We start from the raw sequence: 18,803 nt of genomic DNA, 5'->3' as shown, positions 1-18,803 counted from the left end.
GAACGACTATCACATATGTGCGAGGGGAACCCTTACCTTTACTTAGAGGCCTAGTGGTGAAGACTCTTACCTCCCATTCGGAGGGTTGAAGACTCTTACCTCCCATTCAGAGGGGAACCTTTACCTTTACTTTTAATGGCCACCAAGATTTTTGCAGGCCAGATATGTGCTTGACTGCCAGACAACCCTTATATATTTATGTCACAAGCAGCTACATAATATAATAGAACATGGATGGGCAGGTTTTGTAAATCTGTGGATCACACAACTTTTACTGTTGCTTTTGTATCTCTGAGGTTTACAGGGAACAGGTCCAGAAGTTCCATGATTCCTTAAGGGTGGGAAGGGGTAGTTTGATTTTTTGGGGATATGTTTTAGGGCAGGGTTGTCAAACACAAGGCCCATGGGCCAAATTTGGCCCACGGGGTGCTTAGACCTGGCCATGGGGTTGCCTTGGAAATAACAGAGGACCGGCCCACAGTGCCTCTGCCATTGAAAACGGAGCTCCATTTTCACTGGCTGAAGACTGAAGGAGGTTATTACCCCCAGCCAGTGGTGGGTTTCAAATGTTTTTACTACCGGTTCTGTGGGTGTGGCTTGTGGGCGTGGCATGGCTTGGTGGGTGTGGCTTGGTGGGCATGGCAGGGAAAGGATACTGTAAAATCTCCATTCCCTCCCCAATCCAGCGGAAGGTTACTGCAAAATCCACATTTCCTCCCCATCATCTGGGACTGGCAGGGACAGTCAGAATTTTTAATACCGGTTCTCCGAACTACTCAAAATTTCCGCTACCGGTTCTCCAGAACTGGTCAGAACCTGCTGAAACCCAACTCTGCCCCCAGCCCTGCCCGGGCCACCACAGGTGCTCCCAACACGAGTGACGTCAAGCTGACCATGCCCTCCCTGCCCCCCCCCCCAGGTCAAACACAACCCTGAAATTCAAATGAAATTGAATTTTAGGGCATTGGCCTGGTTGGCTATTGGTTGCCTCTCAAGGATTCTGGCAACGCTTCAGTTTAGATACACCAAGGTCCAGAGCAAAGCAACCAGTCAGTTTCATTCTGTGCTGGTGGGATTCTTCCTTTTTACCTATCCATAACATAACCCCAAGCAGCTGGATTGCAGAGCTTTGATTTCCATTGACCATAATGCTCCCAATTTAATATCAATCAAGAATATTGTGGAAAACTAAAATGGCAGCTGCTGGCTTTTAAAAGTGGGGGGGGGCACTGGGCAGGTGTCAGGGGGGCCCTACTGGGGTCTTGGCAGCTTTTCCAGAGATGCAGGATGTGAATGTTAGATTAGGTCATAGCCCACCCTCCACTCTCCTGCAGGGTGCAGGGAAAGAATTAATCTTTTCATGTAGGAGTCTTGAGAAGGTTTTAAGAGGCCTTGGGGCTCTTCGTCTCACAAGATGGAGAATTGCAGCAATCGTAGATGTGAGACAGTTCAGGCAGATTGTGGTGGTGGGTTTCAGGGTGGGGATGCAGAAAGTTGTCTGCGTTTTTTGAGACACAGGAACTTCCTCTGCCCTCTTCTTTGCCCACATTTGAGTCCTCCCTTCTCCTGCCAAAGGGAAACAATGGGAAATTGGGGTGGAGTGGGGGGAGAGATGGAAAACAATATGGTATTATGACATTTTTTCTCTCTCTCTGTGAATAAATAGTGAAGGAATTTCTGTAGTCCTCGTCAGAGCAGCGTTGTGGGATTTTTGAAACCGTAAACAATGAAAAGGGTTTTTGCTTGTTCTTTTTTCTTTTTTTAAACTTTTCAGGCAACAGTGTCAATGGAATGAAGCAGGAGGGTGGAAGTGGAGAGAATTATATAGAATGTAACAGCATTTTTGGCAGGGGAGGAAGAGAAATGGAAAGGCCTTTCCAGACCAGAAATAACTAGTAACTCTTTTCAATTGCTTGCACCTGGCCTGCAGCAATTCACTGAATTCACTCTGCAATGGGATTTTGGGAGAGAGGAAAAAGACAACATGGTGTCTTATTCCAAGATCCCAGGATGCATTGCTGTATTCTTCTGGACTGTTGCCTTGGCACTGAGCAGTGGGAATATTAGTGAACTTCTTTGATTCGGAGCCAGAGGGATGCCTTTTCAGGTCTGGATTGAAACCAACAGCACCAATTATCAGGAAAATCGAGGTCATCGTTTAAAATTTCTAGGCCAAGGTTTTTGGAATTTCTGACAGCTGAGGTACCTCTTCAAACCCACTCCCCCCATGCTAAATTAAAATTGGACGAGTGCCTTCTGGAAAAATTGTACTTTTAGAAAGTGTTTATTAATAGAATTTCTGCTTGAATTGCTGATCAGGACATATAATATTTAGTCTTTGGAAGAAGCATTAAATCATGCAGGAAGACAACAGAAAACCTCTGGGTATTTCTGCACTGTTCGGCACAGAATGGTCTAGTATACTCAGATGTGGCAGAATTTCTCAAAAGCTAAGGAAGCAAAGCCAAATTATTAACTCATGCAGAAGTCTATCATAGGATACTAGGGTGGAGGCCGGTTGCTTTGGTTTGGATTATTTTATTGATTCTTTTTCAAGCCAGCAATTTTCTTGGGATGGAAGGTGCTAGACTGCAATATTTGCCGGATCTCAGGCCTCGAATACCATATATTGAACAAAAGCCACAGCTCAGTATACAGCTCAAATGTTTTTCAACCCTGGGTTGTGTGAACTTAGCTAATTTGGTTTATTTATTAACCTCCACTAAGGAAAACTTAGTGCAGTATTAAAACCCTAGCAACTTTTTCTTGTCTTGAGACTAACATCTGTTTTTTTTTTCCACCAGAGATAAAAATTGTGTCGCAAATACTGAAATATTTAAAAATGCGTCTTTAGGCCACATTTGTACTTTGTGTTGCAGGATCCCGTTTGGACGAACTCAATGGGACGCTAGAGCAAATGGAATTTAAATCGCTCCAATGGTTTGGAGCTACCGTGCGATCACACGACAAATCCATCTTGGTAAGTGTTGGCTGCCATAATGGATAGTTGAACAGGAGGCGTTTGTGCAAATGATTCGAGCTCAGTCATAGATTACTTTGCTTGCTTGCTTCCTTCCTTTGCTGATGGAGATGCTTTGGATGGTAGATGTGGTAGTACAAGAATCTCTGATCCCAAGAGAGATGCTCCAGGATGATTGAAGTTGTCACAACCACATTGTTGGCTGTTGTGAGATCAGCTGAAATCTGGGAGTGATGAAATCCAAAACTGAAGTATTTCTTCCTGTGTCTTGAGAAACAAAAACCACGGTGCCACTGCATTGATTTTTGGAGACACATGCCCTTCTCACCCACTGTGTGGAAATAGTAGTCTTTTCATCCACAGGCTCATAACAAGTTTATAACTCTGCAGTGATACATCTTGGAGCAAAGCTCCTCAACCAAAGCCGGACTTAACTTCTTAGAAAACAAACAGAAGATACTGCTAACTCCACTGTCTCTCTCTTTCTCTCCTGGCCATCTTAACGTTTAATTCATGTTCATATTAGAAGACCAGGCATCTTACTTTTCAATCTTTATTATTCAGGCTACAATTGCAACATGATGTCTGTGGTCACATCATATTACCTTGTGAAAGGTATTTTTTTAAGGATGTCTGCAAAACAACCTTCTCCAATCTGCTTATCCCCAGTCCCGTCCCCCACCCCATTGTGCAGCTCCCATAAGTCCAGCCAGTTCTGCTGCTCCGGCTGGGTGATGGGAGCTATTGTCAAACCCATATGGGTGGTCACCAGGTTAGGCAGTCAGTGCAGGTAGTCCTCGACTTATGACCAGAATTGAGCCAAAAATTTATGTTGATAAAGTGAGACATTTGTGAAGTGAGATTGCCCCGTTTTACCACCTTCCTTCCCACAGTTGTTAAGTGAATTCCTGCGGTTCTTAAGTTAGCAACAGGGTTAAGTGAATGTGGCTTCCCCATTGACGTTGCTTGTCAGAAGGTCGCAAAAGGAGATCACATGACCCCGGGACACTGCAACCATCATAAATACAAACCAGTTGCCAAGCATCTGAATTTTGATCACGTGACCACGGGGATCCTGCAACAGTCGTTTGAAAAATGGTCATAAGTCACCATTTTCAGTGCCATTGTAACTGTTGTGTCTTGCCCGCCCTCAGAGCAGCCGGGGCCTTCTTACCTGCTCCCGAACACTGAGGAATGTATGCCTCCCGGCCCCAGTCCTGGCTCCATGCCCACACAAACTGCAGAAGGAGAATCTCCCTGCCCCAGCCCTGACTCCATGCCCAGGCAAACGGAGCAGCTAGACCCCTCCCCCTCCTCCACAGCCGGTGAGCCTGAGGAGGGTTTACTCCCAACAACAGCTGATTGGAGTGACCCTCGCATCAGAAGACTGGATAGGCGGAGGCAACAGAAGGAAGGGAGGGGCAGGCCTTAATGAGTGCTGAGTCATGGAGCCACACCCCATGGCCTATATAAAGGATCTACTTTCTGGCAGTCTCTGAGTCAGGCAAAAGTCAAACTTATCTTGCTGAAGTCACTTACTGGTCTCCTGCCTGCTCTGAGGACTTTGCCAGGACTTTGGGCAGAGCTGCAGAGGCAAGCCTGATTCGGATTTCCCTGACCCAGCCGTCAGCGGAGGAGTGGGACACGACAGTAACTTTGAATGGTCACTAAATGAACTGTTGTAAATCGAGGACTACCTGTAGAGATTATTCTTATGTTAAGTTGCAAAAAACTTTTTTAAAGACACGATTATTAAAGGAAAATTGAAACTCTGGCTTAGCCAACTCCTAGGCTAGTTTTTCTATTGCTAAACATGCTACAGGTAAAATTTACAACAGTTCTTTTAGTGACCATTCAAAGTTACAATATGGTCGAAAAAAGTGGCCTATTACTGTTTTTCACACTTAAGACCGTCGCAGCATTCCCACGGTCACATGATTAAAATTCATATGCTTGGTCACTGACTCACATTTATGACCGTTGCAGTGTCCCGGAGTGACATGAACCCCTTTTACAACCTTCTGGACAAGCAAAGTCGGTGGAGAAACCAGATTCACTTTATAGCCATGCTACTAGCTTAGCAACTAGCGGTGATTCACTTAACACCTGTGGCAAGTAAGGTCATCACACGGGGCAAAACTCACTTCACAACAATATGGCTTAGCAACAGAAATTTTGGGCTCCATTGTGGTCGTAGGTTGAGGACTATCTGTACTTATTTCCCAGTGGTTAAGATTGCCCCATGCTTCCTTTTAAAAAAAAAACACCAATTCGGCTTCCAGACTTTTAGATCAGGGGTCTCCAACCTTGGCAACTTTAAGACTTGTGGACTTCAACTCCCAAGCTGGCCGAGGAATTCTGGGAGTTGAAGTCCACAAGTCTTAAAGTTGCTAAGGTTGGAGACCCCTGGCCTAGGCCATCTTGAATACTGAACTGACTTTATAGAGAGTCTAGTATTCTTAACACTAGTGATCTCCAGATGTGTGGACTTCAAATTCCCAGAATTCCCCAGCCAGCATGGCAAAGCTGGCTGAGGAATTCTGGGAGTTGAAGTCCACAAGTCTTAAAGTTGCCAAGGTTGGAGACCCCTGTTTTAGATAACTCCCTTGGAAATAAGGAATTCAGGATTAGATGTCTTGGAAATTTAAATTTAAATTTAAATTTTTTAAATTTAAATTTAAATTTTTAAATTTAAATTTTATTTACATTTATATCCCGCTCTTCTCCGAAGACTCAGGGCGGCTTACAGTGTGTAAGGCAATAGTCTCATTCTATTTGTATATTTACAAAGTCAACTTATTGCCCCCCCAACAATCTGGGTCCTCATTTTATCTACCTTGTAAAGGATGGAAGGCTGAGTCAACCTTGGACCTGGTGGGACTAGAACCTGCAGTAATTGCAGGCAGCTGTGTTTTAATAACAGGCTTCTTACAGCCTGAGCCACACCGCGGCCCAAAAAAAAATGTTTTCATTTTTTAAAAATGTGTGTCTGTGTGTGTGTGTGTGTGTGTGTAAAAAGATAAAGGTTTCCCTGTCCAATTTTGTGTTTGATCTAGGGTGTAGTGCTCATCTCTGTTTCTTGGCCAAGGGATCCAGCCTTGTCTGAAGACAGTTTCTAGGGTGATATGGCCAGCATGGCTATACATCAAAGGCGGCACACAGAGCACTATTGCCTTCCCACCCAAGTGGTACCTATTAATCTACTCGCATTTGCATGCTTTTGAACTGTTAGGTGGGCAGGAACTGGGGCAAGGAACAGGAGCTCATCCCGTTGCAAAAGCAGGATTTTAATACCTCCTGCTTTTAAGAGAGCAGACCAAATTATGTCCATGAAGTATACATTTTCAAATCCCGCAGATCTGGCGGGTTTGTAAATTTGATCTTATCTAGATGCAGCATGTTGGTAACCTTAGCTGTGAATCTTATTGTGGGGGTTGTCCAGTATGTGCTGAATTCTTTTTTAACCACATGTACTGATGAGAGGAGCCTGTACAGGCTGAGTTATCCCTCATAGTTTAGACTGCAAAGATAGGAAAAATATATGGTGCAACAACCAAGCCCTGCCATTAGAATTTTCTCTTGCCTTGTGATTTTAGGGTAGAAACAGATTACCCCTTACTGCTTGCTCTCTCTTTTAAACTGTCCCATGTGATTTCTCTCAAGCACTTCAGGAACCGGATCATGGTCTGTATAGGGATCAACAGGAATGTGCCACGCTGAACCTCATGGCAAGATGAGTCGTTCTTTGTGGCCTGAACTAGCTTTCATCAAGGGATAGTCTGTTTCTGAGCTCTGAACAACAGAAGCCAGTGTGATGTCATGGTTAAAGGTGCTGGAGATATGCAGGTTTAAGCCCACTCTCAGTCATGGAAGTTCCTTTTTCATTTTTTAATAAAAAGTTTTTTATTAGTAATTTAAATTAAAAACAATGGACATGGTTTGCCGTCTCTGGTTTTAAACACTGTCATCAAATTTAACCTTGTAGATAGTACACTTCCTTATCTTTGTATAGATTTACATTACTTCTTACATTTCAGACATATAAGTTATTTCCTCTGTAACAGCTATATCAATACTCAATATATTCATGTCTCACACACAAATTTAACAAACAAATTTCTAAACATTCAATCTCAGCATTCCTTCTCTTGTCCAACCATCGATAAAATTTAGTCCAGATTTCATAGTATGCTGATTCATTTTTATCCTTGAACTCCAAAGTGAGTCTGTCCATTTCTGCACAAGTAAGGATTTGGGCTAGCACTTCTCCTTCTGTAGGGGTTTCTTTGCTTTTCCATTTTTGAGCAAAGGCTAATCTTGCTGGTGTTAATATACATAATATTAGGTAAATTGTTATATTTGCCCTTTATAATGCCTAATACAATATAATATAATAATTATATATATATATATATATATATATATATATATATATATATATATATATATATATATATATATATATATATGTAGATCTTTGGTTATTCGGGTTTTCTCCCGTAAAATTGGAAGTGTCTTGGCGGCGTTTCGAAGTCTCATTCGTCATCTTCAGGCTTCAACCGTGCTTCTGGGAGCAATGTGTGACTGCAGCTGTTTCTTCCTTTTAACTGCTAGTGGGGTTTGAACTGATTGGGTGGGAGCTTGGCTGTGCTCTGATTGGATGGGGGTTTTTTGGTGCTCTGATTGGATGGGGGTGTGTCCTCTTTGGGTGGGGGCTTGGTTGTGCTCAGATTAGTCTGAGCTGCAGGGGGATTTGAGCTGGTGAGCTGCACAGCTGTTGTCCGGCTTCGTGTTCGCGATCGTGCCACATCTTCACAGTGGGTGTCAGTCTGCTGCATGTATGGATTGGAGGGGTTTGAAATGGCCAATGTTGCAGCTGCGGTCTGGCTTCTGGTCCTTAATCGTGCTTCATGATCAGTGTGGGTTTGGGTCTGCTTTCTGGGTGGATGTGTTGTGGTGACATCCTGTGTGGACCTCGTGAGTGTGGGCCTGGTGTCATTCCTCGTGTTAGGGACACGTTTGTCAATAAGGGCAGGTTTCCAAACACGAGGAATGACACCAGACCCACACTCACGAGGTCCACACAGGATGTCACCATCACACATCCACCCAGAAATCAGACCCAAACCCACACTGATCATGAAGCACGATTAAGGACCAGAAGCCAGACCGCAGCTGCAACATTGGCCATTTCAAACCCCTCCAATCCATACATGCAGCAGACGGACACCCACTGTGAAGATGTGGCACGACCGCGAACACGAAGCCGGACAACAGCTGTGAAGCTCACCAGCTCAAATCCCCCTGCAGCTCAGACTAATCTGAGCACAACCAAGCCCCCACCCAAAGAGGACACACCCCCATCCAATCAGAGCACCAAAAAACCCCCATCCAATCAGAGCACAGCCAAGCTCCCACCCAATCAGTTCAAACCCCCACTAGCAGTTAAAAAGGAAGAAACAGCTGCAGTCACACATTGCTCCCAGAAGCACGAAGCTGAAGCCTGAAGATGACGAATGAGACTTCGTCGAAACGTCGCCAAGACACTTCCAATTTTACGCGGGAGAAAACCCGAATAACCAAAGATCTACATACAAACACCCGCGAAAACCTCAGAAAACACACACACACACACATATATATATATATAATGCCTAATAACACGGTGGCTCAGGGGCTAGGATGTTGAGCTTGTCGATCGAAAGGTCGGCAGCTCAGCGGTTCGAATCCCTAGTGCTGCCATGTAACGGGGTGAGCTCCCGTTACTTGTCCCAGCTTTGGCCAACCTAGCAGTTTCAAAAGCATGTAAAAATGCAAGTAGAAAAAATAGGGACCACCTTTGGTGGGAAGGTAACAGCGTTCCGTGCACCTTTGGTGTTGAGTCATGCCGGCCACATGACCACAGAGACGTCTTTGGACAGCGCTGGCTCTTCAGCTTTGAAATGGAGATGAGCACCGCCCCCTAGAGTCGACAACGACTAGCACATATGTGCGAGGGGAACCTTTACCTTTAATGCCCAATAAGAAAAATTCTGGTTTAGGTTCTATATTTAACGTTAAGATCTCTATGGAAGTTCCTTTTTGATGACTTCAGGAAATTCACTCTTTACCTACCTCACAGGGTTGTTGTTTGAGGAAAAAATTGAGGAGGGAGTGCTCTGTATGTCACCTTGAGCTCCTGAAGGAAAGAAGGAAATGGGGGGGGGGAGGGATAGCAAGCAAAAAATAAAATCAAGACAGTTGGGGATGTCCCTGTCTGTTGTTTTTTTCCCCCTGTCAGTACAGGCTGGTACTCCAGTGTGCAGCCTGAATTTGAAAGCTGCATACAAGCACCCCAAAGTGCAAGTGGTTTTGCAGCCTGCAAAAGTCAATTGTAACTCTCTGATCTCCCAATCAATCACCCTTTTATTACAGACCAGACTCTGCTCTCCCCAAATAGCATTGACTTCCAGTTTGGCATGATCCCAAATGCTCAGGTTTCTCAGCCATGGCCATGCTGGCTGGGGAATTCTGGGAATTTGAAGTCCACACATCTGGAGATCACTAGTGTTAAAAATACTAGACTCTCTATAAAGTCAGTTCAGTATTCAAGATGGCCTAGGCCAGGGGTCTCCAACCTTAGCAACTTTAAGACTTGTGGACTTCAACTCCCAGAATTCCTCGGCCAGCTTGGGAGTTGAAGTCCACAAGTCTTTAAGTTGCCAAGGTTGGAGACCCCGGGCCTAGGCAGCTTCTTGATTGCCTCTTTCCATTTTTACTTAGTTGGGAAATATTTGTTCTGCCCTTAATGCTACCCTCGAGTCAGCCTTCCTGCCGTTTTCAAGGAATTGGCATCTTGTCCAGTTGTTTGTGATAAGAGACGAGAGTTATCTTAGGTCCTCTTTGAAGCAGCTGAGTATTTAAAGATAGCTATCAAGACCTGCTTGTTACATTACACACAGCCGGTCTCCTTTGCGGCCAGGACTTTTCAACAAAAAAAGAGGCTGCCCGGGTGTTTTAGGCTGCCAGCCTTCCAATCAACAATATATGGAAGGATCTAAGTTGTTGCAAATTCCTGCTTGTGTATAAAATGGCTTTATAATGCCCATTGTTTATTCTCTCTGCTTGTGGTGTTTTCTTAAAAAGAAAGAATGCCGTGAAGTGTATACATTTCACTCATTGTTCCGCTTGTGCTATTCAACGGGAGGGGCAGGTCTATACAGGGCAATGAAATCCAAACCCTGACATTTTGGACTGTGGAGAATCCTGCTCAGATTCCGTCCCACCCCCCCTCTTTCCTCCCCATCCCCTTCACACACATTTGTCTTCTAAATCAGGGAACCCCAACCTTCGCAACTTTAAGACTTGTGGACCTCAACTCCCAGAATTCTTCAGCCAAGCCAAGAGGTCCACAAACTGGATGAAGAATTCTGGGAGTTGAAGTCGACAAGTCTTAAAAGTTGTCAAGGTTGGAGAACCCTGTTCTAAATCTATTGATCCCAACATTTGGAACAAAATCTTTCTACTCACGAAGGCTAGAAGTCTTGTAGTTTAAATGCTGTCGCCACTAGCAGGGAGCAGAGAGGCTGTTTAATCCAAATCCTCAAGGGGAAGAAGAGATAAAGGAGTGGCTTTTGGGCTTGTCATCAATCTAACACAGTGGTGAAATCCATTTTTTTTACTACCAGTTCTGTGGGCGTGGCTTGGTGGGCGTGGCAGGGGAAGGATATTTCAGAATCTCATTCCCACCCCACTCCAGGGAAGGATACTGCAAAATCCCCATTCCCACCCCACTCTGGGGCCAGCCAGAGGTGGAATTTGCTGGTTCTCCGAACTGCTCAAAATTTCCGCTACCTGTTCTCCAGAACCTGCTGGATTTCACCCCGATCTAACACCACTTTCTAAGTTTTTGTTTTTTAAAAAACAACAACAAATTTTTCCTATAAAGTTTAACATGAAAAAAATATCATTTCTGCCGAACCAAAGTGGTTGGACTAGAAGACCTCCAAGTTCCCTTCCAACTATGTTATTCTGCTATCTTGAGGGTTAACGTGAATCTATCACTGGTCTGAAGATTGTAGATCATGCCAATTCAATGCTTCTTCCAGGAAGCCTCTAACAGACATTTGGAATGAAGAATATTTTCCTGGCCACTTCAAAGGGAAGTTTGAAGTTTTCATTCAATAGATTCTTGATTACGATACGTCTAAAAAAAAAACCACCTTAGAAAAATTTTTCATTTATCAACATCTGCATTTAGTTTTACCTGCCACTGATTGAAAGAGTTCATGGGTCAAGAATGCTATTGCGCTGTTTTTTTTCCTACTTCAGTCGTCACTTAGCTATACTGCAGATTACTGCTTCAACTCTCCAACACCCTAAAGAGGGGTGTAGCTAAAAAGGCAATTTCGAGGGTGGGGGTGGGGGTGGGGGTGGGAGAGGCAGAAGAAGAGCCTCCAGCTCTTTAACCATGTGGGTTTGGGGTTTGGCACCATTGTATAGGGAAAGGAATTCCTTTCTCTTCTGGTGTCGTTGGGTTCCTCCCCCAAATTATATTAGAGACACATTTTACTTTACGATCTGTTTGCTTGAACTATAAAGGTAGATAGAAAGATGGCTAGGCAGATTATTTTTCCTCAGTTTTGATTTCAGGCTGCTTTGCAAAATCAAATATTCAAAGTCTGAAATACAGATTGCTCCTGTAAGAAACAAGTGAGAGCAAAAAGTAGAAACAGCCCCAGGAAGAAGCACAAGCAGGGGTTTATTTTAGCCAATGGTGAGGCTTTAAAGCAACTTCTAAAACTTGCCAGTTTTAGCAGAGGCTGCACTGGGAAGTCTCTGAGCAGTATTTATACATTTCAAGAACTTATATCCAAAACAGGAACTCACGTTAATTAACAAATCTGAAGACACCTTAATCAGAGACACTGTCAAACCTATCCTGCTTTAAACAAATTGCTGCCAGTGATGAGGCTAGAGGCTTTATTTTTCTAGACTGGACTGAATCAAGGCATTTGGCTGTTTCAGATGAAGAAGCGGTTATCAGCCATGTTCTTGTTCCGCGGAAGTAACCTGACTTTTGTCAATATCGGCAACAGAGCAAGATTTTCCATTGCAATTTAAGACAGAGAGATAGCAGCAAGGATGTTTGTGTGTGTGTGTGTGTGTATGAGCATGCAGGTCACATGGCCTTCAACATCTGTCTTTGATTCATATTGATATTGATTGTTTCCTGATTGCTTATTTGTACCCTAGGTCTGTCATTAAGTGTTGTACCTTATGATTCTTGATGAGCGTATCTTTTCTTTTATGTACATTGAGAGCATATGCATCAAGATAAATTCCTTGTGTGTCCAATCACACTTGGCTAATAAAAAATTATATTCTATTCTATTTACCTCTTAACATTTGCTGCCTGAGTTGGCTGCTTGAAAGGAAGGCTAAACCCTTCATAGGAACTGATGTTCAGGATGGGATAAGAACCTAACTGCTTGTGAATGAAAGTATTGGAAAGGAAGTTGGTTGTTGGAGAAGCTATGGAACAGCGATTTTCTGAAGGCAGGGTTTCCCTCTGGTAGGGCCTGGCCTAGCTGATCTAATGACAACAATGGAAAGGTTGGCTGTAGGTTAGATGCCACTCATTGACCCTTGAGCTCTCTGCCTTTGCTTACCAGGGTGATTTTTTTTTCCTACCAGGCCTGTGCCCCCTTGTACAGCTGGCGGACAACTAAGGATGAACCTCAACGTGAAGTTGTGGGCACATGCTACCTGTCAATCAACAACTTTACTAAATTCGTAGAATATGCTCCTTGCCGCTCAGGTAATATGCGGTCTATGAGAGAAGGGATTGTTAATGAAAATGTTATTGTATAACTTCATCCTCTAAAATAAAGAATAGTCAATGGGGAGGGGAACCTCAAGACATCTGGCCTGGGTCTCCAACCTTTGAAGTCTGTTGGACAATTTGAAACATTGAGAGCATGCTGTGTGTGCCCTCTTAGAAAATGGCTGCAGTGGGAGAGCTTACTCATTTATGGAATTTTATTTATTTATTTATTTTATTTTATTAGATTTTTATACCGCCCTTCTCCCGAAGGACTCAGGGCGGTGTACAGCCGGAATAAAATACAGAATATATACAATTAAAAGAAATTAAAAGAAACTATTAATAAACGGCCGATAATTTTAAAAAATTTAAAAATTTAAAATCACTAAAACCCCAATTTAAAATCAACTATTTATGGCAGCTGTGGTCCATATCTCTATCCCCTTTAGGCTCTCCTCAGAGAAAACAATCATTATTATCCCTTGTCATTTTTGATCTTTCTCTGAACAGATGATCCAGAACTGAAAGCATGCTTTAGTGATGTAAAACGTCAGGGGGAACAGGGAGAAGTAAATATCACATGGTGTCTATAGCACATTGGCAGTGCTAGATTCCCAGGCTGGAGGCCTTTATGCCATATTTTGGAGCATAACACAGTTTGGAGTAGTAGCTGAGGGGCTGGCCTAGAAACCAGGAGACTGTGAGTTCTAGTCATGCCTTAGGCATGAAACCCGGCTGAGTGATCATGGGCCAGTCACTCACTCTCAGCTCAGCCCATCTAACAGGGTTGGTATTGTGGGGAAAAGAGGAAGGAGTATTAAGTATATTGGCCACCTTGAGTTATTTTGTTGCTGGTATCCTTAAGATTTATATTGACTGTTTCCCTGTGACTATCATTAAGAGTTGTACCTTATGATTCTTGATGAATGTATCCTTTCTTTTATGTACACCGAGAGCGTATGCATCAAGACAGATTCCTTGTGTGTCCAATCACACTTGGCCAATTAAAAAAAATCTAATCTATTCTATTCTATTCTATTCTATTCTATTCTATTCTATTCTATTCTATTCTATTCTATTCTATTCTATTCTATTCTATTCTATCACTGGACGTTTATAAGAAGAGACTGGAAAGTCACTTGTCTGAGATTGTACAGGTTCTCCTGCTTGAGCAGGGGGCTGGACTAGAAGACCTCCAAGGTCCCTTCCAGCTCTATTTGATTATTATTATTTATAAAAATAATAATGATTGAGTGAGAAAGAGGGAGAGAGACGGACAGAAAGCGAGAGATGTTGTACGTCTTCTCAATGATGCTTCCCAAATATTTCTTGTGTGCTGCCCAGAGATGCCTTTGATGAGATGGGTGGCTCTATAAATTTGATTAATAAATAAAAATGTGAATTCTAACTAATCCCAAAACACGTATGTAAATGAGACTAAGGGAGTGTTGTTCCATGCCTATGCCTTTTGGAAGGCAAGGCACAGCTGGTGCCTCTTTCCAGATGGCATTGAATTAAAATATTGTTTTAAATGCTTGCTGGAAGAAATCTCTTTCTGTCATGACTAGAGATGTGGGGAACGAAACATTCCTTTGAACTAAAGAACATTCTATTCCCCTCTGGACCGTGCCACTTTGGGGCAGTATGATTGTTTCTGAAAGTAAATTCTCTGAATCGGAAACAGTTTGAGGTATCCTAGACATGGCATTCTGGATGAAACAGGCCTGTTTCATGCCCAGACCACACCCAAGATGCCTCAAACTGCTTCCAGTTTAGATGATTTACTTCTGAAACCCGCCAGACCACCCTTGAAATGGCACAGTCCAAAAGAAATTGGCTAATCCAGAGGAGAAGCAGAATGTTCCACTCCCAAATAGAAGAACTTGGCACATCCCTGCTTGTAACCCATCTTTCCACTTTTATCATTCAGGAAGCATTAATGAAGTGTTTAAAGAAATACATCCCGCTATGTTATTAAAATAAGCAATTCATGTATGCGCCCCCCCCCCCTTTTTTTTTTAAGCTCTGCACTGCAGGATGGAAAACCTGTGGCCCTTCTGATTGTTAATGAACACCACATGTTCTCCATGTCTGATGCTCAGCCATTTTGATGAAGCTTTGCTCAGTTTACATCAGATTAAATGATGGGTTTAATTTGAGGGATAGAAGAAGCGAGGGGAGCAGAAGAGATAATCTTGGATTCCTATTTCTTGATGCCTTTAAGTGAGAGTTTTATCCTGAACCTCCTCTAATACATGTGTGCCTCCATGTGCAGGAAACACAATTGAAAGACATCGCATTAAAAAATTGAAGCTGCAATATCAATGGCTTCTTACATTACCCACATAGACTGTTGTTGCACCATGATTTCATGCCACTCATTTCTTGTTTAGCATCTCTGAATTTCTCAACTCTCTTCTTCCCTTTCTCTCCTGCCAGATCTAAACTCACCTGCTGGACAAGGCTATTGTCAAAGTGGCTTCAGTGCTGAATTCACAAAGGTCAGTTTCCTTCCTTTTTGAGTGTAAGGACAATACACATTAAGTTTGGACCAGTGGCGAAATCCAAATTTTTTTTTACTACCGGTTTTGTGAGCGTGGCTTGGTGGGCATGGCAGGGGAAGGATACTGCAAAATCCCCATTCCCACCCCACTCTGGGGCCAGCCAGAGGTGGTATTTGCTGGTTCTCTGAACTGCTCAAAATTTCTGCTACCGGTTCTCCAGAACCTGTCAGAACCTGCTGGATTGCACCCCTAGTTTGGACATTTAAGGGGGAAATCTCCAATACATTGAGGTAAAGGTGGTTAAATAAGAATTTTGTGGATTTTAAAAAATGTCTTTCTCTCTGCAGGCAGGACGGGTTCTTCTTGGTGGCCCTGGAAGCTACTTCTGGCAAGGTGAGTTGTCAGCTACGTCTACCCACAATTGCACGACATAGGTTAGAGGCAGGCCTTGGTTTTATCTCTTTCACCTTCAGCCCAGGTTACAGTGGGAAACGGTACTGTGAGGAATTTTAATTGGGCATGAAGGAAGAGAAAAGGCAGCAGCAGCAAAGACTAGGGAGATCTGTATATTTAAAAAAATACTGGGAATTTGAGGTAACAGCTAGAATGATGTGTGTAGGCCCAGAGAGAGGTGGATGTTGCCACATTGTCAAAGTGGCTGTTCGTGCCATAGGGGAATCTGTTTTTGCAAAGCTTGCAAAGCTGATCTAATGGAAATGCAAGTAGTCCTCAACTTACAACCACAACTGAGCCCAAAATTTATGCTGCTAAGCAAGACAGCTGTTGGGTGAGTTTTACCCCACCTTTTTACGACTTTTCTTGCCGCAGTTGTTAAGTGAATCGCAGCAGTTGTTAAGTTAGTAACGTGGTTGTTAAGGGGATCTGGCTTCCCCATTGACTACGCTGGTCAGAAGTTCGTGAAAGGCGATCACATGACCCTGGGACACTGCAGTCATCATAAATATGAGTCAATTGCCAAGCATCTGAATTTTCATCACATGACCGCAGGGATGCTGCAGCAGCAGTCGTAAGTGTGAAAAATGGTTATGAGTCACTTTTCCAGTCCTGGAAAAATTCCAAACAATCCCTAAATAAACCGATGTAAATCTAGGACTACCTATCTATTTTCCTTTGCTTCCTTGTGCCCCTTTCCTCCCTCCCCATCCCCTCTGTATGGTGTCTGAGAACATCACATAAAGGGCCCTCACAGAAAATAAGTGATTTTGATTCAGAACTCTTATATCAATTTGATATAGAGAAAAGGAGGCCTCCGTGAGATCGAGTAGAATCCCTTTTAGAGGGCTAGGAAGGGACTGGATTCTTTCCAAAGCATATTTCCCTCTGTTTTTGTTACTTGAAATACATTGTGTTTTATGTATTCATTAATCCGACAATGTTTATTTGCCTGATCAGATAAATCTTATTCTTTGTCCTATTTTCGAGCGTACCTTCTCACCCATGGGGGTTGGAATTCCTTTCTTAAGTTTCAACAGGAAAGCAGCAGCTAAGATTCACAAACGGCATTATTGGAAATATGTATTTTGTTTGCAAGTTCCGTGTGACTGCTTGATAACCATAAGCGCCAGCTGCCTCACATATCTGAACATTGTCTCCGACAATCTTTCTCTGACATCTCTCAAATTTCATTATGTTATTTCTTGCCTATTCCCCCCAAGAAACATGACGCCCCTCTCACTTATTTCTCCATAGGAATTCTGTGAAATAACTTGAGCTGCAAGACATTAATAGTTTTCCTCACCTTAAGAGATTTCCAGCCTAAATGGGGATTTGAACCTGGGTCTCTCTGATCTTAGCTCAAGGCGCTAATTCTTGCACCCTGCTTTCCCCTTAGGCCAAGTGATCTCAGCAACTCAAGAGGCCATTGAAGAATCCTATGACCCCGAGTATTTAATCGTTGTGGTTAGAGAAGAGCTCAAGACACATCAGGCTCACATCAAAGCGGATGACAGTTACCTAGGTGAGTTCGACAGAGAAGACAGATGATGGAGAAGCAGCCTTGACTGTGACAATTTTTTTTTCGTGGCAGCCATTCTGCTTTTGTTAATTTTGTGTGCCATGGATAGGCATCCTAGGTTATGGAGCCAGTTTCACAGGATTGATTTTTCTCAGATGTTGACTCATTTATTTATTTATTTTTATTCTAACTTCTATACTACTAGTAATCCTCCTCTTCCTCCTCCTCCTCCTCCTCCTCATCATCATCATCACAGAGTTAGCCAGATGTTCAGACTAGGTTTGGAATTTTTTCCTACCTATCAAGCCCTTACCAAGGACCTGGGATAGGCAGATCTGGATGTTTGACAGTGTTACAGATATTGTTGTAGGATGGAAGCTGTTCTGAGTAAAACCACCTGCAATTGACCAATGGCGAATTTGTCAATGCCAATGGTGTTCAAGTGGTGCTCCAGTTGTTTTGGGATTGCACCCGAAGGGCCTATTACTATTGATACTACCCTTGCTTGCCTCTGCCACAGTTGTTCTATTTCTATTTTGTATTTAGGTCTTTGTATTTTGTTATCTTCTCCAATTCTTTCTCTTCTATTCTGCTGTCTCCAGGTACTGCCACAGCTGCTGCTGCTATTATTGTTGTTGTTGTTGTTACTCTCCTCAATAGGATTTACTTACCTAATATTCCTTCCTTCTCCTATTTTTTCTGCAATAACCCTGTGAGGTGAATTGGGCTGAGAAAGGGACTGGCCCAAGGTCACCAGCAGGCTTTCATGCCTAAGGTGGAAATAGAATTCATTGTCTCCTGATTTCTAGCCTGGTGCCTTAACCACTAGACCAAACTACCTCTCATCCTCAGATCTGTTTATACCAGGATTAAGCTGCTGGACCAGAGATGGGTTTCAGCAGGTTCTGACCAGTTCTGGAGAACCGGTAGCGGAAATTTTGAGCAGTTCGGAGAACCGGTAGTAAAAATTCTGACTGGCCCCGCCCCCCATCTATTCTCTGCCTCCCAAGTCCCAGCTGATCGGGAGGAAATGGGGATTTTACAGTTTCCTTCCCCTGGAGTGGGGTGGAAATGGAGATTTTATAGTATCCTTCCCCTGAACGCCCACCAAGCCACGCCCACCAAGCCATGCCACACCCAGAGAACCGGTAGTAAAAGAATTTGAAACCCACACTGTGCTGGACTCCCAAAATTCAGATCCTTAAAGCATCTTGCCTTGTTGTCCATGATTCCAAGGAGCTCAACAAACACGTACAATTCATCTGTCTTCCCCAAATTGGAAATCCCAGTTCTCTCCCCAATAGAAAACTCAGGAGGGAGGTTCATTAATCCCTTCTGAACCTGCAGCACTTCTCCTCTCAGCAGGTCTTTTGCTTGGTTCTTCATGCCTGCAGGCAACGAAGAACATAGATGGAACCAGTGCTGAGCCCCTGAGGTGCTCTTTACACAAAAGGCCAGGCTGCATGAAAGCACTCACTACAGTTCATACTGGCAGAGAGGGTGAAGGAGTTCTTGGCTTGTCTGATTCTCCTAGGCTAG

General features: G+C 43.4%; 1 protein-coding gene across 2 annotated transcripts in view; it reads left to right on the top strand.

Moving 5' to 3' along the window:
* Window positions 1–18,803, top strand: part of ITGA5 (integrin subunit alpha 5) — a 102,520-nt gene that overhangs the window by 38,347 nt on the left and 45,370 nt on the right. For both annotated transcript variants that reach the window (XM_058170198.1, XM_058170199.1), the window contains exons 3-7: window positions 2,880–2,980; window positions 12,656–12,779; window positions 15,225–15,286; window positions 15,637–15,682; window positions 17,142–17,267. In XM_058170198.1, the coding sequence (XP_058026181.1) occupies window positions 2,880–2,980; window positions 12,656–12,779; window positions 15,225–15,286; window positions 15,637–15,682; window positions 17,142–17,267 (459 nt within the window). The remainder of the gene's footprint in view (window positions 1–2,879; window positions 2,981–12,655; window positions 12,780–15,224; window positions 15,287–15,636; window positions 15,683–17,141; window positions 17,268–18,803) is intronic.

Source organism: Ahaetulla prasina, chromosome 2 (genome assembly GCF_028640845.1).
Source record: "Ahaetulla prasina isolate Xishuangbanna chromosome 2, ASM2864084v1, whole genome shotgun sequence".
Classification (NCBI taxonomy): Eukaryota; Metazoa; Chordata; class Lepidosauria; order Squamata; family Colubridae; genus Ahaetulla; species Ahaetulla prasina.
Note: the sequence above shows the minus strand (reverse complement) of the source record. Positions and strands in the feature narration are given on the sequence as shown.